This window comes from Priapulus caudatus, unplaced genomic scaffold, assembly GCF_000485595.1.
Source record: "Priapulus caudatus unplaced genomic scaffold, Priapulus_caudatus-5.0.1 Scaffold10, whole genome shotgun sequence".
Taxonomy (NCBI): Eukaryota; Metazoa; Priapulida; class Priapulimorpha; order Priapulimorphida; family Priapulidae; genus Priapulus; species Priapulus caudatus.
In genome coordinates, this window is record NW_014577071.1 from 374,770 (window position 1) to 392,352 (window position 17,583).

Sequence of the window (17,583 nt, forward strand, 5' to 3'; positions counted from 1 at the left end):
ACACACACACACACACACACACACACACACACACACACACACACACACACACACACACACACACACACACACACACACACACACACACACGTACACCCCAAGAATTCTGAAGGTGTTCATAGTAGGTTCATCAGAATTCTTGTGGTACGGCTACGACATTCTTTGTTCTTGTAGTTTAAAGAACGGTAACGTGCATAAATGCAGACGTACGCGTTTTATAGAAGGTAGAATAGTTTTCTGCTATTACTGTATTAAGTAATTAATTAATAATTTACATTAATAATTTAATATTATTAATTAATTTAATTAATACTGTATTACGCGTATTAAGTACGCGTTACTGATATAATCCTATTACACATGATCATATTTCTTTTTACCCGCGCCAACGCAAACGTACACAAACTTACTTGTACAATACATTTTAACATACAATTGACAATATAGATTTGCTATATTGTTTGTGCATTATATGCTGATAGTAACAACAGAATATCGAAAGTGGTAGATTTCTCTATCCATCGAATATCGACTAGCATTACATCTATCGAATATGGTGTTACCTTATACTATTTGTAATACGAGCCTTTTCTTTCGAGGGACCTATTGTAGAATCACGAAACATTGCAACGATAAAAGTAGTGCATTAAGCGTGCAGAGAAGATTGCATGCATGCCAACGAATGAACAAAGTATCGCTATATATATCTTCATAGATAACACCTTGACGTGACACCTTGTTTCACTCTGTTTCATCGTCACTGGTTTGCTGAGCGTCGTAGCCTCCCACAATTTCCTCATATCTACGTGAAACCTGTCTCCAGTCGATTGCATGTTTGAGAAATAATTGCAGGTGGCCTGGTGCCAGTGCGTCTTTAGCGGGGCTGTGTAGTAGGGTATCGCCTATGAAGATCGAATATCGCATGCATACTGGGTATATAGTGCGCAAAACGTGATATGCGTATGAAACGCTATGAGCCAAAATAATAATGTCAACGACGGGGAGTATATCAAATTATATTCACGGGATGAAAATAGCAAATTATATATTATGGTGAAACAAACTAGTGGATGTTCGAAACAATAAAAACTCGTCGACGTAGTTATATCAGGGGTTAATAATGACAGATTTGTCTTTATTAACCCCTGGTTATATGTATATACGTATATGGGTAGTAAATTATAATGGTGCTTAAGTTCAGCGTGGGGAAATCATATTTCAAGCACGTGTGACCACGTATTTTACGCTAAAAAGCGCTGCTTTCTACATTCTGCTTATTGTAAATTGTATACGCAGGTCATTCACAACACGGCCAACAGGTAGTTTTTCATAGATATGGTTTTTTATATGCGTCAAAAACGAATTGTGACGTTGTTGTGGCTTCGTCCTGGGCTGACATTTTCCTTTTCCATTAAAGACGACCATTTCCTTTTTTTAAATATATTAGACTAAAGTTATACAATCTGCACTGTTGCAGAAAACTGGTATATAATTAGGAACGCAACATTATATTTGGACAGCCAATGAAAAGTAGATGTTAAGTAGCTAGACGTTACTAGAAAATTGTTTTTATCGTAGTCTGGAAACGGGTACAAACACAACTGGCATTCAACTTAATTTGAATGATGGGTGAATATTCTCTTGCTAGTATATGACATTATCTTTATCTATACGTTTGTGTTCATGCCTTCATTATTTAGCGTTTTTTTCGCTCGTGATCAGCTGCGTATACATTTAGAAATTATGCGAATAAGCAGAAGTGGATGCAGCAGTACAATTCAGCGCATCAGCCTATCATGCGGTATAGCGTCTAATCATAACTGCAGTAGTGGTTGCGTCACCGTTACAAGCGACATTATGCTGGGAAGGTGGGGTAGGGGGGGGGGGCAATGCAGGGAACGAGAAAATAGGTGTGAAATGCAGGGGAATGGGAAACATGTGTAATATGCCGGTACGTGTGGGGATTGTGGCGAGCGACGCCGCGCTCACACGGCCAAACATACAAACCTGAAACCGCGAGGGCCTTTACCCGGCCTTACACGATGCTGTGTGGGCGACGATTATATATATATATATATATATATTTGTGTGTGTGTGCGTGCGTGCGTGCGTGCGTGCGTGCGTGCGTGCGTGCGTGTGTGCGTGCGCGCGCGTGTGTCTGTGTCTATGTGTGCGGTCCTGCCTATATAGTAGGTGGCACGTGTTAGGATGATCGTCGATTCCCGGCCTGTACCTTCAGGTGCGACTTGTGTCGGCCTGCGCATGAGGTTACGCAGCCACGCGTTGCCTCCAGATTGCTGGTATTCGTCGGAATACGAGAGAGGGTCGCTTTGACCTTGCTGCTCCTCTTCGTACATAATCTCTTGCAGGCGAATGCTGCAGACTTTTCCTGAGAACGCATCGGTGAGACAAAACGTGAACTGCAGTGGCATATGATAATCTTTGACGCGCGTTAACTGTATATATTTGCATGTTCTGTTGTGTTTTTTTTCGGATGGCCGATCATTATTATTTTGATTCTACTATTGAATTCCTTAATAATGATACTTTATGATTAATAATTTCCTGATTATGTGCTTGGATGCCTGCCGTTTTAATATATATATATATATATGAAACATCGAATTTACATGGTTGTTAGAAAAATGTAATCAGCATATAATTATGTTAGCCCAAGCAGCCATATTTAATACCATCAAGAACTAATAAACCCTTTGAAAGTCTTCACGCGCTCTCGATATCACATGTGATTAACATGCGCTTTACCATTCGCTGGCTATACTATACTAATATTAATTATTTATTATTTACTAATTACACTTTGACTATACTATTTATTATACTATACTAATTTGACCATAGTATAAAACCTGCTCACCTTTGTGCTTGAACGCCACCCGGATGTACATAAGGAACTTGGTGAACAGGTTCAGCGGCGAAGGAGTGGCCGACGTCTTGTTCATGTTGCGGATCAGCTTCGCGCGGCCGAACTTCCACTCTGTGTCCGACTCGGCCTGTATTCTCTGATAGGTGTCCGACATCATAGCAATGAGTAGATTTATAAGAACGATCAGCGTCACCAGCATGTAGATGCCGAACGCGAATTTGATGAGCACGAACGCAAAATCGGGACTGGATGGCGTCGGTGGCAAGTTGTCCGGTTCGACGAGACCGAACAGCGAGAAGAAGAGCATTTCGAACGTCAGGATGGGATTCTGAAGCGTGACGTCTTCGTCGGGTAGTTTCTCGTAGACGGGCTGATAGATGGCGGCAATGTTCAGCGTGAACCCGGCCATGAATATCAGCAGAATGACGAGAAATCTCGCGAGATCTTTCATCAGATGCTGAATGATGATCGCCCACGGACCGAACAGGTGATGAAACGACAGAAACTCCAGAAGCTGCACGAAGCAAAGAAGCAGCGAGACGGAGAGAAACTGATTTCGAATGTAGATGAACGTCTGTCGGTTTCGTACGCCCGCGTTGTCGGTCAGCGGGAACACGAACGCGCAAACGTGCACGGATATTCCCAGCGCCGAGATGGTGAGGATGATGATGCGGATCCAACCGAGTCCTGTGCGATCACCGGGATTCGTAAGCTCTGCTACAAGCAGACCGGAAAGCCAGGCTAGCAGAAGCCATTCGTACCAATGCGGCAGCAGAGTCCCGCTCTCGTAAATCGGGTTGAACGGTATGACGACGGTTATCGTCAAGAGGAAGATGAAATACACGTGTGAGATGAGATAGGACATAAACTTGACGATCGGTACCCGGTTGTAGCGGTTCTTCCACGGTAACGACACGACGATCCACACCGGCGGACACACGAGGCAGATGATGAAGATCGCGATGATCTTCCACGTTCCCCAGCGCAGATTACCTGTCCAAACGTCCGATAGGTAGCGCTGCACGGCCGGATGGGCGACCACCTCCTTCTGTTCGTTCTCGATCAGTACGTCCAGGAACGGCGTTCCGCGGTTGTCGAGCGATCTGAGGAGCAGGCCAGCACTGTGCAGGCCTGAAGCAATGGCGAGCAACTCGGTCGCCATGTTCTCACAGTGCTTCGAGGCCGTGATGAGATCTCGTGCTCGCTCTTTCTCGCGAGCTCCGAGATCTCGGAAGTGTTTGGAGAGTTTGGAGGCGGTCTCGACGGGCGCCGGTGACACGAGTATGAACTCGTCTATGGCCTTGTCATCGTGCGTCTTGCCGCAAACCATGAGATCGTAGACAAACTACAGAGAAAAGGGAGAAAATAAATTACTCGATTTTACATGTCGTTTAGGAGCTCTTTTCAGTAGGGATTCGTTCGAATGGTTACAAAGTAATAAACGCATCTTTACCCTTAAGTCGCATTAAAATTGAAACTGGTATTAAAACACAAATAACGTTAGAAAAGTTTTAACCCGATTTTATTTGATGTTCACAAGCATTTTTCAGTAAGGATTCCTTCGTAGGGTTAACATAATAAACATCTTTACCGTTAAATCGTGTGAATATTTAAAATCGCTATAAAAACACGGATACCGTTAGAAAAGCGATATCCTGTGGAATATAAGAGAAGATCCGGTGAAAGTGATCGCGGATAATATATGGCACCTTCTTATCCTCCATCAGTGCCTGAGTGTTGTGCTCTTTCCTCATCAGGAAACTCAACACGTCGTGGTGTTGGAAGGCGGCCGCGAAACAAAGCGGTATTCGTCCTTCCTTAAAGCGGATATAAACATTTTATAATGTGAAACCGTGCGAATCCACCGCCGATTACATTAATTTCATTTGAGCTGCTTGGTTCGCAAGACGGGATGGCTACGCGCACATGGAATACGCATGGCAGCTATAGTAGAGAAAGAGAGAGAGAGACAGAGCAAGAGAGAGAGAGAGAGAGAAGAGAGAAGAGAAGAGAGAGAGCTGAGAGACCAGAGAGAGAGAGCGTGAGACGAGAGAGAGAGAGAAGAGAGAGAGAGATATGAGAACGAAGAGATAGTACAGAGACAGAGAGAGAGAGAGAGAGAGAGAAGAGAGAGAGAGAAAGAGAGAGACAGAGAGAGAGTAGAGAGAGAGAGAATTACAGAGAGATAGAGAGAGAGAGAGAGAGAGAGAGAGAGAAGAGAGAGAAGAGAGAGAGCGAGAACAGAGAGAGAGAGAGAAGAAGAGATGAGAGAGAGAGAGAGAGAAGAGAGAGAGAAGAGAGAGAGAGAGCGAGCGAGAGACACAGAAGAGAGGAGAGAAGAGAGAGAGAGAGAGAGAGAGAGAAAGAGAGAGGAGGAGAGGGAGAGAGAGAGAGAGAAAGTAGAGAGAGAGAAGAACGAGACATGACAGCTAGAGAGAGAGAGAGAGATCGTAGAGAGAGCGAGAAGAGAGAGAGAGAGAGAGAGAGAGAGAGAGAGAGAGAGAGAGAGCGAGGGAGAGAGACAGACAGACAGAGAGAGAGGGGGAAATGAAGTATGCGAGGTGACAGCAGTAATGAGACACTGAATGCGACAAGACAGATACCGCGCACATCTGTGTAAATGATGACGAGGAATTCGGAATTAATAAAAATCAGAAGAGATGATTTGCCGTGGAAAATATTTTGGTCTCGCGTCTCAATCAATTCGCCTGTTTATTAAAATATGATGCAGGTATTTACGAAATGAATTAGCTCAGCGTATATTCTTGTGTCATTTCTATTAGCACCTACTTTAGACTCGCAACTTGGCGCGGCTCCACTCTGCACTAGTAACTTGACAACGCCCAGAAATCCGTTCTTCGCAGCAAAGTGCAAGGATGTCCAACCGATCTGCAACAAGCATGCCGCAGCGGTTAACGTCATTATAACGTAATCGTGTTTTGTAATGTAATTCTCCGCTTATTGGAGATGCGGAATTCTGGGGACGTATCGGAACCATTTCAGCAGGCGCTAATAAGACGCATTCTTGCTTTCCTACCTTATCGGCGATGTTGATTTCGGCACCTTGTCCTATCAGCAAGGCAACCATGTCAAGGTGACCGTTTGCGGCCGATAGGTGGAGCGCAGTTCGACCCCGTCGGTCCTTCACGTGCAGCTGGTACGTGGATTTACTTAGCAGCAAGCCAACGACGGCCGAATGACCGCTCTGGGCTGCCATGTGCAGAGGTATGGTTCCCTAAAAAAACAGAGTCATTCGGGATCTAGGCAACAACATGTGGCGTATTATTTCTGTAAATATATTTCTATGCATATATATTCGCATATTTATCATTTTATGTAATATTTTCGAGTCTCGACTGTCAGTTTCTCATAACGCAGCGCTGGATTGGTTTTTATTCTAGTTATTATGTGATAGGGGCCTATGCATTAACGTATCCCATGACGTGTGATATGAACCCAATCCCAGAATAACATACACATTGACGTGATCAAAAAGAATCGTGATATTCAGGGTCCTTGAAGTAAGGCAACGTTTAATCTAATTAAAGGTCAAATGTAATCTAATTTTAATCTAATCTAAATCTAAATTCATCTAATTAAGGTCAAATTCAAATCACTCAAGGAACGATGTTTATGATTTTACGACGTTTAACGATTTTAACGATAATTATTCAGTAACTTACGTGAACGTTGGTCGCTGTGTCAATCTGCACGCCGGGCGAGTTGAGTAGAAGGCGCACCAATCCCTCATGCCCGGACTGTGCGGCCAGATGTAGCGGCGTGAGCCCAGACTAAATAATAATAATAATAAAAATAACGATAATGTTGATGATGATAATGATAATGATAATAATAATAATAATAGCAGCAGCAGCAGCAGTAGTCGTCGTCGTCGTCGTCGTAGTAGTAGTAGTAGTAGTAGTAGTAGTAGTCGTCGTCGTCGTCGTCGTCGTCGTCGTCGTCGTCGTAGTAGTAGTAGTAGTAGTAGTAGTAGTAGTAGTAGTAGTAGTAGTAGTAGTAGTAGTAATAGCGTTTTGGCGCTATTTTCATAAAAAATCAACTTTAAGGCAATATATTATCAGGAGTCTATTGATAGACTCTTGATATTATGCCATCCATAGAAGCGTTGACAAATCCAATGCCTGTAAACATATATCAATCAGAACTTTGTCTAATCATGTTTCCAATTACCAAGCATCGCTATCGAAATATAAGACAACATTCATGTAACCTAAGTAATTCTGAATTTAACTAAAAATAGCAGCGTCGACTGTATAATTATATTCCTTTTTAATTGGATTGCGCTCTTGTTATCCTGTTGGCTACTTCATCGATAGCACTTACGTCGGTCATGATGTCTTTCATCGGTGACTGCATATCCATGTCGTGCGACACCGCTTCGCTTTTGATGGTGGCCGGAACTTTGGAAAGCATCTCTCGGACAAAGTCAATATGGCCGTGATGGGCAGCAACGTGTAAGGCAGTTAGTCCAGTCTGAGGCATTGAATAGTCATCAAATGAAAAAAACTCAAATGAGACGTTCGACACCATCGTACATATATATCAATCAAAACAAATCTTTATAATTAATTATAAATAATTAATCTATAACTAAGTAACAGTTGCAAATCATTTTTGTCGGTTGAAAATCCGATCCTACGTATACAGGATAATATAACAGTAATTACAAGAGATCGTATTTCTATATTCCAAATACACTAAATTCTATATTTCTAATCTTCCCGCGTCGAAAATCATTTGTTATCGGGTTAACTAGAATACAATTGAAATATAATTACCTTTTTACTTGGTATCTTCCATGACACTGCACTTCTCAGTCCTTCAAGCACATTGACGTGTCCGTATTTTGCTGCTAGATGCAGCGGAGTCATACCTTCCTATAAATGCGCAGACGATGGTGCTGTCTTACGAAACAAACCCTACCACAGGCGCCAACGATCAGCTGCCAAAACTTGTATTTCACATACGCTGTGCCATAAGCAAACCTTTTTCATTTCTTGTTTACATTTCACACGTGTAACACCGCATATCAAAAGCGCGTTACTTATAGGCTATAGCGTCGAAAGCAAATTCATTAGGGTCGTTTAATTACCTACCGTATTTTCCTCCGATGACAAGGCACCCGCTTCCAAAAGCACCTTGACAACTGCAGCGTATCCCCCCTCGGCAGCCAGGTGCAAGGCTGTAGATCCGGTAGTCTGGATACCGTGTCATAAACAGAGATTCGTATATAAGTCAATCGCAACATCGCAATTGTTCCTAGTAATAATAATCTTGTTCCAATGTTGTAATCTAATTCCAAGTAATGACATTTCTAATCTAAAATTGTTATTTTATGTTAAAATGTTGAACGTGCATTTTTAACGTTTATTAGATATTGCTTGCCATTCATGTTCGATATATTCTAGGCAGTCGCGCATTGAACGCACATGAACAGCGACAAATGCTCAGTCAAACCCCGTAAGTAGATTGTTCTGTAGCAACGCGCTGTTTCCCAATAAAATCGGTTCAATAAACTCTGCATGGTTATTCATGGCTTCCTTTCTATGCAGCCATTGAAGTTCAAGTTTCTGGTTTTTAATGTTATCGCGAGCAATCACTATGTGACTATGTAACAACTGTACCAAACCACGATTTCATAACAAATTTGTTAGACGTAATAACCATTTGTGTGTTACCAAAGTGATGTACCACAAACTAGAGGAAAACGACGGTAAAATAAAGTAGTTAACGTAGAAGCATATTTATAAGCGACGATGTTAACATGCTATCCGCCTCTTTGCAGCGAAATGGATTCGAATCTCTCATGCGAGCATGGCGAATGACCCGTGTTGACGCGAAACTAGCGAGGTCTCAAGCGCAGAGATTTAAACATTAATTAAGGGATGTGTTTAATCTTACAAATCCTACATACGGTGTTTCTTACATTTACGATACCCACTTTACCGGCGCTAATTATTAATATACGACGTGGCCTAAAGATAGAATAGCATGGCAATAACCAGGACAATGGCCGACAGTATTCATTCTAGCATACGTTCATCGCACCCAATCGCTTCTTAGTGTGTGTGATACTCCCAATCACCTACCTTGTTTTTCGCAGCTGTGATGATGATTTTGTTGAACTTCATCAGTTCCTTGATGACGGCTACGCTTCCCTTTGATGCTGCGATGTGGGCGCATGTCATACCATGCTAAAACACCGGGAAAATTAAATTACAAGACTGTATTTTGTAGTTTCTTTCTACGGATACGCACACGCGGGAGTACACATACGCGTCGATACCATATAAAACATGCATGCAACACTTCTATTAATGTTATATTAAAAAGATGCATTAAGAATATAATAAAACGTGTAAGTTGGACGAAAATAGCAATAATAACGATTAATGTAGCACGCAAGCTTCACCGTAGACTGGTGAAAGTATTTAACGCTGTACATAAGCGTAATTAATTATGTTCAATACCGCTTGTTTAGTAACACATGCAGCACTCTTAAAGAACACACACAGTTCACAGAGATACGGTCCGAGTTTTACTCTCAACTGTGCCGTTTCGTCTCAGCAGTAGATACAAATATTAATAGACATGTATAGCTTGTTTGTCTGAGCGATATGATTACCTAATGAACCATAGCATGAAGATAGACGGTCGCAGTGAACGCATGAATTAAATCAAAATTGCAGTCTTTTGCAAGACTTGCAACAATGCAGTTTTGTATTAATAGAATAATTAATGAAACCGCCACTACCCAAACTACTGCAACAATGACAATCACGTTCCTCTACAGTTATATTGATATTATATTACTATATTGCTGCCAACGACTCTTTGGCTACTATAGAATAACCAATTTATTGTCCTTACCTAACACAACACTGTTGGTATAACGAGTAAAAACAGTTATTAATATACGATCACCTTTTTGTGATTTTCTGCTAGTAAAATGTTCTCCTAATTAAATTAAAATGTCTACTCCTGAAAATATGACGTCCCTTCGTTATATTCAGAATTCTACGTCATGCAAGTATTTTATAACCACGCATCGAAAATAATAACGATTTTCCACCATTTTATACTTTGCTACATTTGCCAAAATCACCTCTACAATCAGTTGAGCTAGGTAATCTCGCAATAACATTCGTTTTGTCCGATCTCTAAAATAATAGAAAATAAAACAAAAATGTAATTTTCTTGAAATGTGCTACGCACAATTGCACCACAAGATGGCCGGCTTTTCCCGCGCCGGCTATTTGAACGTCATTGCGCTATATCCGCGCTAGTTTTGTCAGACAACTTGGAACGAATTCTAACAAACGATTAAACAGACAACGATTCAAAAACTAACTTTAAAAGACTCAAGAAATGGGGACCATGTTAGTATTTTATGTGAATTATTTAATTGCACCTTGGAAATTTTTCACACAATGCTGAGGTTGGTGCGATGTTGCTTTCAAGATAATTTAAGTTGCGTCTCCGCTATGGTCTCAGCTCAACTTAAACTATCGGGCAGCAAACACGCCCCACATTACAATAAACAAACAGCTTAATACTCTCTTGAGCGTGAATATTTATTTGATTGAACGTGTACGTTTTTCCCTATTAACACTTCCCACAACGAATGCTGGCAATATATATATATATATATAGAGAGAGAGAGAGAGAAGAGAGAGAGAAAGAGAGAGAGAGAGAGAGAGAGAGAGAGAGAGAGAGAGAGAGAGAGAGAGAAAGAGAGAGAGGGGGTCAGAGTCACAACGACACCCAGATCCTACCAGATTTGGCACTCGATCAAATACGATCGGCTAATGCTTTTACTAAACACGGCTTTGTCTGCGCCACACTTACGCCCGATCGGACTCTTTGACTCTGCGCACTCAATCCCCTAGAAACATCGTAATACCACCACAAATGAACCGCGCCGTTAACAACGTTCCGTTTCTATGGCAATCGAATTGCCGCCCGAGTAGCTCGAAGCCCAGACGAGCGAGCGAGAGCCGGATTAAAGACCCGCTCGTTCCGGTCCCAGCGACAAGGGACGTTAAATCGACTGAAGACATTACTCCACCGCATAACGCGGCAATCGACGCACACACCGCAGCACACGCACCCCCGAGACCCACCCCACTCGCCACCGCCGCACACAGGCGCACACACGCACACGCACACGCTCACTCACACCACGCAACCGCACCACGCAACACGCACCAACGCACAGCGGCACACGCAACACGCACACGCCACACGCACACTGCACACCACACACACACACACACACACACACACACACACAGCACACACACACACGCACAGCATATATAATATATAATATATATATATATATATATATATATATAATATATATAAATATATATATATAAATAACACAACACCCCACACGCACAATAACACAACAGGGTATTATATATATATACGGCAGACGCATATACCCGGCTGTACGCGTGCTACCTTACCTGTACAATGTCGGCTGTCATAACTCTAGGTCATGCCATCGAATGCTGGTGCTATTACGTCACTAATGAGAGAAATTCCCAGCGGTTAATGCCACTCGACGTTGCATGGTAGCTGGACTTCATTACGCTGCACGCATTGCCCCTAGGTGCGCCGAGGGTAGGGTGCGTATAGCACTATATGAGTATATGAGTCACTATATGCAGGTAGAATCTCTTGCGCAATCTTGGTGACGTTTGGAGGCTTCTAGTTTTCATTACTAGCTTTTCCCCCGGATACGCAGATTAACGAGAGTTCCGTGCGCACGATAGGAATCTTATATATTTCGAGTTCTAGCAGAGAATTTGGGAACCAGCGAAAAACGATGGAGTTCTGGCATTGTTTATGCAGTAACATGTCGTTCCGAGGTGGTCATCATTCTAGATACTATAACAAAACACAATCCGGTGGGAATATTTGGAATCGGGATACTCCATAATCAGTCTACTTCTGTGTTGGCATCTACGTTTCAATGCTGCATAGGGGTGCCCTGGGTTTCCCATTCCATATATAGTTATACCCAATATTTATGCATAAAATTGCGTCGGAGAGCAGCAAGGAAACCGGTGGTAACCAGGCTACGATCGTGCAACCTATTAAACAGCATATTAAAAGCGGGAATCGTTCTCGTACATGAAAAATTCGTGTGAGGCGCAGCCACATGCAGACAACGCGAACAGCTACTTTGTTCTAGAGTCATACGTTCCTGGTTTACACCGACATATGCGTATAAAATAAACTCGCAATGATTTCCATTTATTTATAATTTATACTATTTTTTGTTTTAAGTAGTCATTTTACGACATTTGCGACAACAATGCTATTCTGCAATGCCGTTTACACATGCAGTATATGATTAATAATCTAGTTGCTGGTATAATGGGGTATGATAACTAGGTGTGATATCAAGCATTCATTTTGAACGAGATACTAGTACTAGTGACATTCTGTGATAGTGATTAAGGCGGTGGGTGTTGTTGGGATGTATATGTGTTGGCAAAAACAAAAATTCGAACTAATTGTATACGGGAGTAATTCATTATGAGTAGTGACTAAAGTCAAAAGTCCTTATTAACATATAATGTACTTATGCTATGTTTAACTAGTATAACTAGCATAAATTAGAGTGTACCTATACTATACTACTTTATGAATGAACTGCGCTCAGGGTATTATCTAGCATTTCTCTAAGTCGCCAACAGACGGCGCACTAATGGCGCATTCTCTTTGTGTATGCTTCTTGTATTATCATAGAATCTTGTACGAGGATGCGGAGGGGTGGGGTAAGGTCTAGGATGAGGATGTGGCTGTGTAGAAGAAATGTCATAGAGAGTTTCAGGAGGTTATAAGAATCCTTTAAAGCAACTATGCCTTCTTGTTGACTGAATTATCTGCAGCTCTTGCCATAATAACACGTGTTCGACTTTAAAATCTTGATTTTAGCTCGGATCATTAGATAAAAATAATAGAAATTGTTATTAAATTACAATATAAACAATGCCTTTTGTATTTGGGCACACAATATGCCGTTGAACGTTGGCCGTTTGCTACATTAACCCTATGTAAACCAGTGTTGCGTAATAAATAGCCCCATTCAGGCGAGTTGTCATCGGCATATGACAGGGTTTTCGAATTGATATACCCGAGTGGACATGTGTGGCTATCATAATATAATACGTTTTCCGAACCCCGATGAAGAGAGTTATTACACCTATATTATTGACGTTAAATAAATCGTTCACAGTGTCACCTCATCGCGTTAATTGAGGCCGGCGTACATTACTCGCAATGCGCGTACATCAAATTTATAGCAGGTGCCAGGTAATAAATTGGATGTCTCTAATAGATATTAACTTTCTGGTAATTTCGAGGAAAACTGCGCGGGTGTCTATTTGTCACAACGCATAGCATGGTTTATATATGCCAAGTGTGTATATAGTAAAAAGAAAGAAAAACAAGATCAAAGTCTTTTTTATATTCATACGAGTTTTTCTTCGGTTCTGAAGGATTGCTAAAAAACGAAATGCGTATGGTGCCGGATTCATGAAATGAATTTTGTATGTTAGCTTTTCTAGATTCCAGAACTAATAGCATCTGTAAAGCTTGAATGGTTATTAGCTTCACGAGACAATGTATGTGGTGTTTGTGGAGGGGAAGTGGTACGTTGACAACACACCGGACGTGTAGTCTGTTTTATGTAGTTAACAGTTAGTATTTCTGTCGTCGTGAATATTAAATACCTAGAGATTCATGTGATACACATGTTTAGGAGAGAAACGGTCGCAACTCGAATAGTGATATACCCAAACAAAAAGCGCATGTCTCACTCGATAGACCTGGTGACAGAACGCGCTGTTATATAGACAACGTATAACCATTAATGATATAGAGCCGTGGTGAAATATACATACTATTTGGCTTGAACTAACCAGTTGCGGTGTTACAACCGGTGTGAGTTTCGCGTACATAGCATGCGGGGTCATTCTACGTGGAAAGAAACATGATAGGTTGTCTATAGATATATATACACACTGTCTTATATACTAAAGGTTTCTGCAATAACAACGTGAGATACGTCCAGGAGGTAGTAGGTACTAGCGGATTATATGGGAAATGAGATGCAACATCTGCCATACACAACAACTGACTTCACACGATACGACTCCGTCATTGTCGTCGCTTGACCAGTCAATTATTACTAGCTCCTAAACAATCTTTATGCGCTATGCCAATGTTATATCACCCGCGTGGCGCAACAACCCAACTTCGCAAGAGAGGAAGCGGGACCGTTTTTTTATTGCGAGTTGTGAGAAAACCGTGTGGAGGGGATGCTTTAATGTTTGGGCGATGCGCCGACCGCGTGCAGATAGAGCTAAGGCTATGCATACAGTGCCGCTACGGTGCACAACTTTTATTGTCTTAGCACAAACGTAACTAGCAGTAATGTTCGGTTAACTATATGCTACAGCATGTGAGAACTTCTGTGCTTCACGTTTTCGTGTACGATATATACAGAGGGGGTGATCCTGTGCTTGTGTGGTTACGACATTGTGCAGGGATGCATACATGCACACATCTAATACTTACGTCATCCTGAATGTAATGAATAAGTGGAGTGGGGATAAGTTAGATCAAAATACGTGTAAAATATAATTATAATAATCATATAAAAATCGTAACAACTGTGGCTGCCAAACAAGCAATTGCTACGTTTTAACAATACGTCAGTAATAACCAATTATACATACATTTGAGATTAAAGATTAAATAATAAAATCAATTAGTTTGAAATAAGGATAGATTGATTTTACAGCATAACTTATGACTATATATCAGAAGTAGATAATATGGAATCCCTATTATCCCTATTATCTACTTCTGATATGTATGTATGTATATATGACTGCATATGATTCCGCAGAGAAAACATCTGCCTTCTGGGCACCGACAACAACAGGATATACACATGCAAAACTTATGAAATGGTTTCGAAATAGTTTCGTCGATCATTATAATCCAAATATCTAAGCGCCGGATGTGAACGCAGATGTAGTTAACAGGATATCCGGCGGAACCATCCATGACTAGTTCCACGAATTCGCGCGATCGATAAATGAAAGGCGTCGCGCTGACGTTGAAAAACGAACGCGCATTATTTGTTTTTTTAGTAACTTTATTTATTATCAAAAACGTTATTGTGAAAGAGTGACGACGAGCGGTACGAGTTTTGCTATCACGTGGGCTTCACTTTCGAGTTATGCGAACAACCGTTAGCTAACATTTAGTGGTAAACACAGATATATATATATATATATATATATATATATATATATATATGGCATTAGAAGCGAGCCATCGTAGAACAGTCTTTCCATTTTAGACTCGGGAGCGAGAAGAGCTGGAACCTGATCACACTAACTAAATATAGAACCCTCGGGGCGCACGTTAACACGTAGTTTGTGTTGCTTACCGTATTCGCCATAGTAACCAGTTCTGGTTTGTACTTGAGAAACAGCTTGACGACGTCAGAGTGGTCATTTTCGGCCGCAAGATGAAGCGGCGTTTGTCCGTGCTGACCAGGAAAAAATATAATTTACTATTTCGAAGTGATAAAAATTAGTTTGGAGCGACGTTAGAGGGCGTAAGGGGGCGAATAAGTTTTCTTAGCGCAAACTGAGCATTTCTTAATGCATTTCTCGTTACCATGGATACGTGATTTTGCAGTTGCTGCTGCATACGGCTGCTGGGAAAAGCTTTGTGTAGCTTATAGAGTATAGTGACGAGTGAGTTGTGTTGTTTTTACGACACGTACGTTGTCTTTGGCGTTGGCATCATCTTTCATGTGCAGTAATGTCTTGCACACTTCTAACTGACCGTTCTGCGCTGCATAATGCAGAGGAGTTTTCTTTGCCTGAAATGAAAAACACGAGCTCGATTCAGTTCCGCCATACTCGAGCGGCTGAAACCCCCCCCCCCGTTCCAAAACGGGATATCCGCTTCGAGCACTTACAGGATTAAATAGCTAAGCCTGCACCTTTTACAAGCACAGCTCGCATTTAGAGATCACTGCAACATGATCTCACTGTGCTCGCCCGTGTTTAGTTACTGAAGTCAACACGCGCGGATTTCTATATTAAGACGGCGCGCGGTATTTGCTCTCTCTCTCGGCCAAAAATCACAACGCATTCTTCGTAGAGACTAATTGTTTACCAGCGATAATGCGTCCATTGTGGCGCCGTGGCTTTCAATCATCATCTTCACGAGTTTATTGTAACCGTTCATGGCGGTCAAGTGCAATGGCGTCACTCCGAGTTTCGATTTCGAATTAACGAACGCTTTATTTCTCAGCAGAATGCCCACGACGTCCGCGTGTCCGTTCTCCGCGGCAACGTGCAGGGCGGCCTTTCCGTGCTGAAGCGAATAACAATAACACTCGCTAATGGGGTGGATGTAATGGACATGGCGGGCGTGCTAGGGAGGCGTACAGCGTGGCGCGTATACGCAAACACGCGGTAACAGCAGCAGCAGACGAAAGAACCTCTGAAAAGCTGCTCGAAGCGTGGCTGCGAAACCGCTGAGAGAATAAAGCTTACCCCGTCTAACACGCGGTAACAGTAGCAGACGAACTATACCTACTGCGAATAAACCGCTGAGAGAATTTACGGCCTTACCTCGTCGAACACGTCCACCCGAGCGTGATTCTGTAACAGGATGTTCACGATCTTCGCGTGTCCCTGCTCGCTTGCAACGAGCAGCGGTGACCAGCCGTTCTAAATCGTAGAAAAACGTAGAGAATAATGAATTCCTTGCGTAATGTATGGCCAGAACAACTTGATATAACGCACAGATCGGTGCCGGATAACGCCGGCATCTCTCTTAATTTATTAATCAATTATTAACTCTAGTTTGTAATTAATTCGCTCGAAATTGCATTCGTGAGTGTTTACCCTGTATTTCAAATATGATGTTATGGATAGTGTAAGAGTGGAGGTTATAATCGATACAGCGAACCGCGGTGGCTTTATATGAAATATCCTGTAACTTGCCTTGGCTTGCTTGTTAGTGGCAACTTGCACGTTGGCCATACCAAGGTGCTTTACAATCTCAATCAATACGCCTTCATTTCCCGCCCGAGCGCAATAGTGTAGAACTGTTTCATACGTCTGCGAAAAGGTTTCTAGTTAATTAATTGTATGTGACTGCGCATCGCACAATCGCCAAACGCACAACGTAGTCTAGTGTAAAACGACTCGAAAGTAGAATATCGTTTATCATAAATACACACATTTCATTTAATATTCGGATCAGTTCTACCTTATTTTTTTAAATTTTAAAATCATGTTTGAATCTGCAAATGAATGTTTGACACGGGATGTGTATAAACTCGTCAGTGACGTACCAACTTAGTGAGCACATTAACGTCACCGTCATAGCTCAGGAGTATTTTTATTATGTCCGTGTCTTCACCAACGTAATGAGCCATTGTTTTTGTGATTTCTCCGGCATAATGCATCGGGGATTCTCCCTCCTATGAATCATAGCAAATACAAGCTAGCAGAGATGTGTCACGCACGCGAGATCTCACAATAGGCATCAATCAATGAAACACGCACGCACGCACGCACGCACGCACGCACGCACGCACGCACGCACGCACGCACGCA

The 17,583-nt window shown here is 42.0% G+C and overlaps 1 protein-coding gene across 1 annotated transcript in view; it reads right to left on the reverse strand.

Moving 5' to 3' along the window:
* LOC106806907 (ankyrin-1-like) overlaps positions 1-17,583 on the reverse strand; it is a 35,137-nt gene that overhangs the window by 2,241 nt on the left and 15,313 nt on the right. The window contains 18 exon segments of the mRNA XM_014809056.1: positions 736-902; positions 2,234-2,389; positions 2,879-4,232; positions 4,597-4,704; positions 5,678-5,776; positions 5,925-6,122; positions 6,571-6,678; positions 7,232-7,381; positions 7,687-7,785; positions 8,005-8,106; positions 8,998-9,102; positions 14,507-14,512; positions 15,390-15,491; positions 15,732-15,830; positions 16,130-16,330; positions 16,591-16,689; positions 16,966-17,082; positions 17,319-17,499. Of these exon segments, the coding sequence (XP_014664542.1) occupies positions 742-902; positions 2,234-2,389; positions 2,879-4,232; positions 4,597-4,704; positions 5,678-5,776; positions 5,925-6,122; positions 6,571-6,678; positions 7,232-7,381; positions 7,687-7,785; positions 8,005-8,106; positions 8,998-9,102; positions 14,507-14,512; positions 15,390-15,491; positions 15,732-15,830; positions 16,130-16,330; positions 16,591-16,689; positions 16,966-17,082; positions 17,319-17,499 (3,445 nt within the window). The 3' untranslated portion in view covers positions 736-741.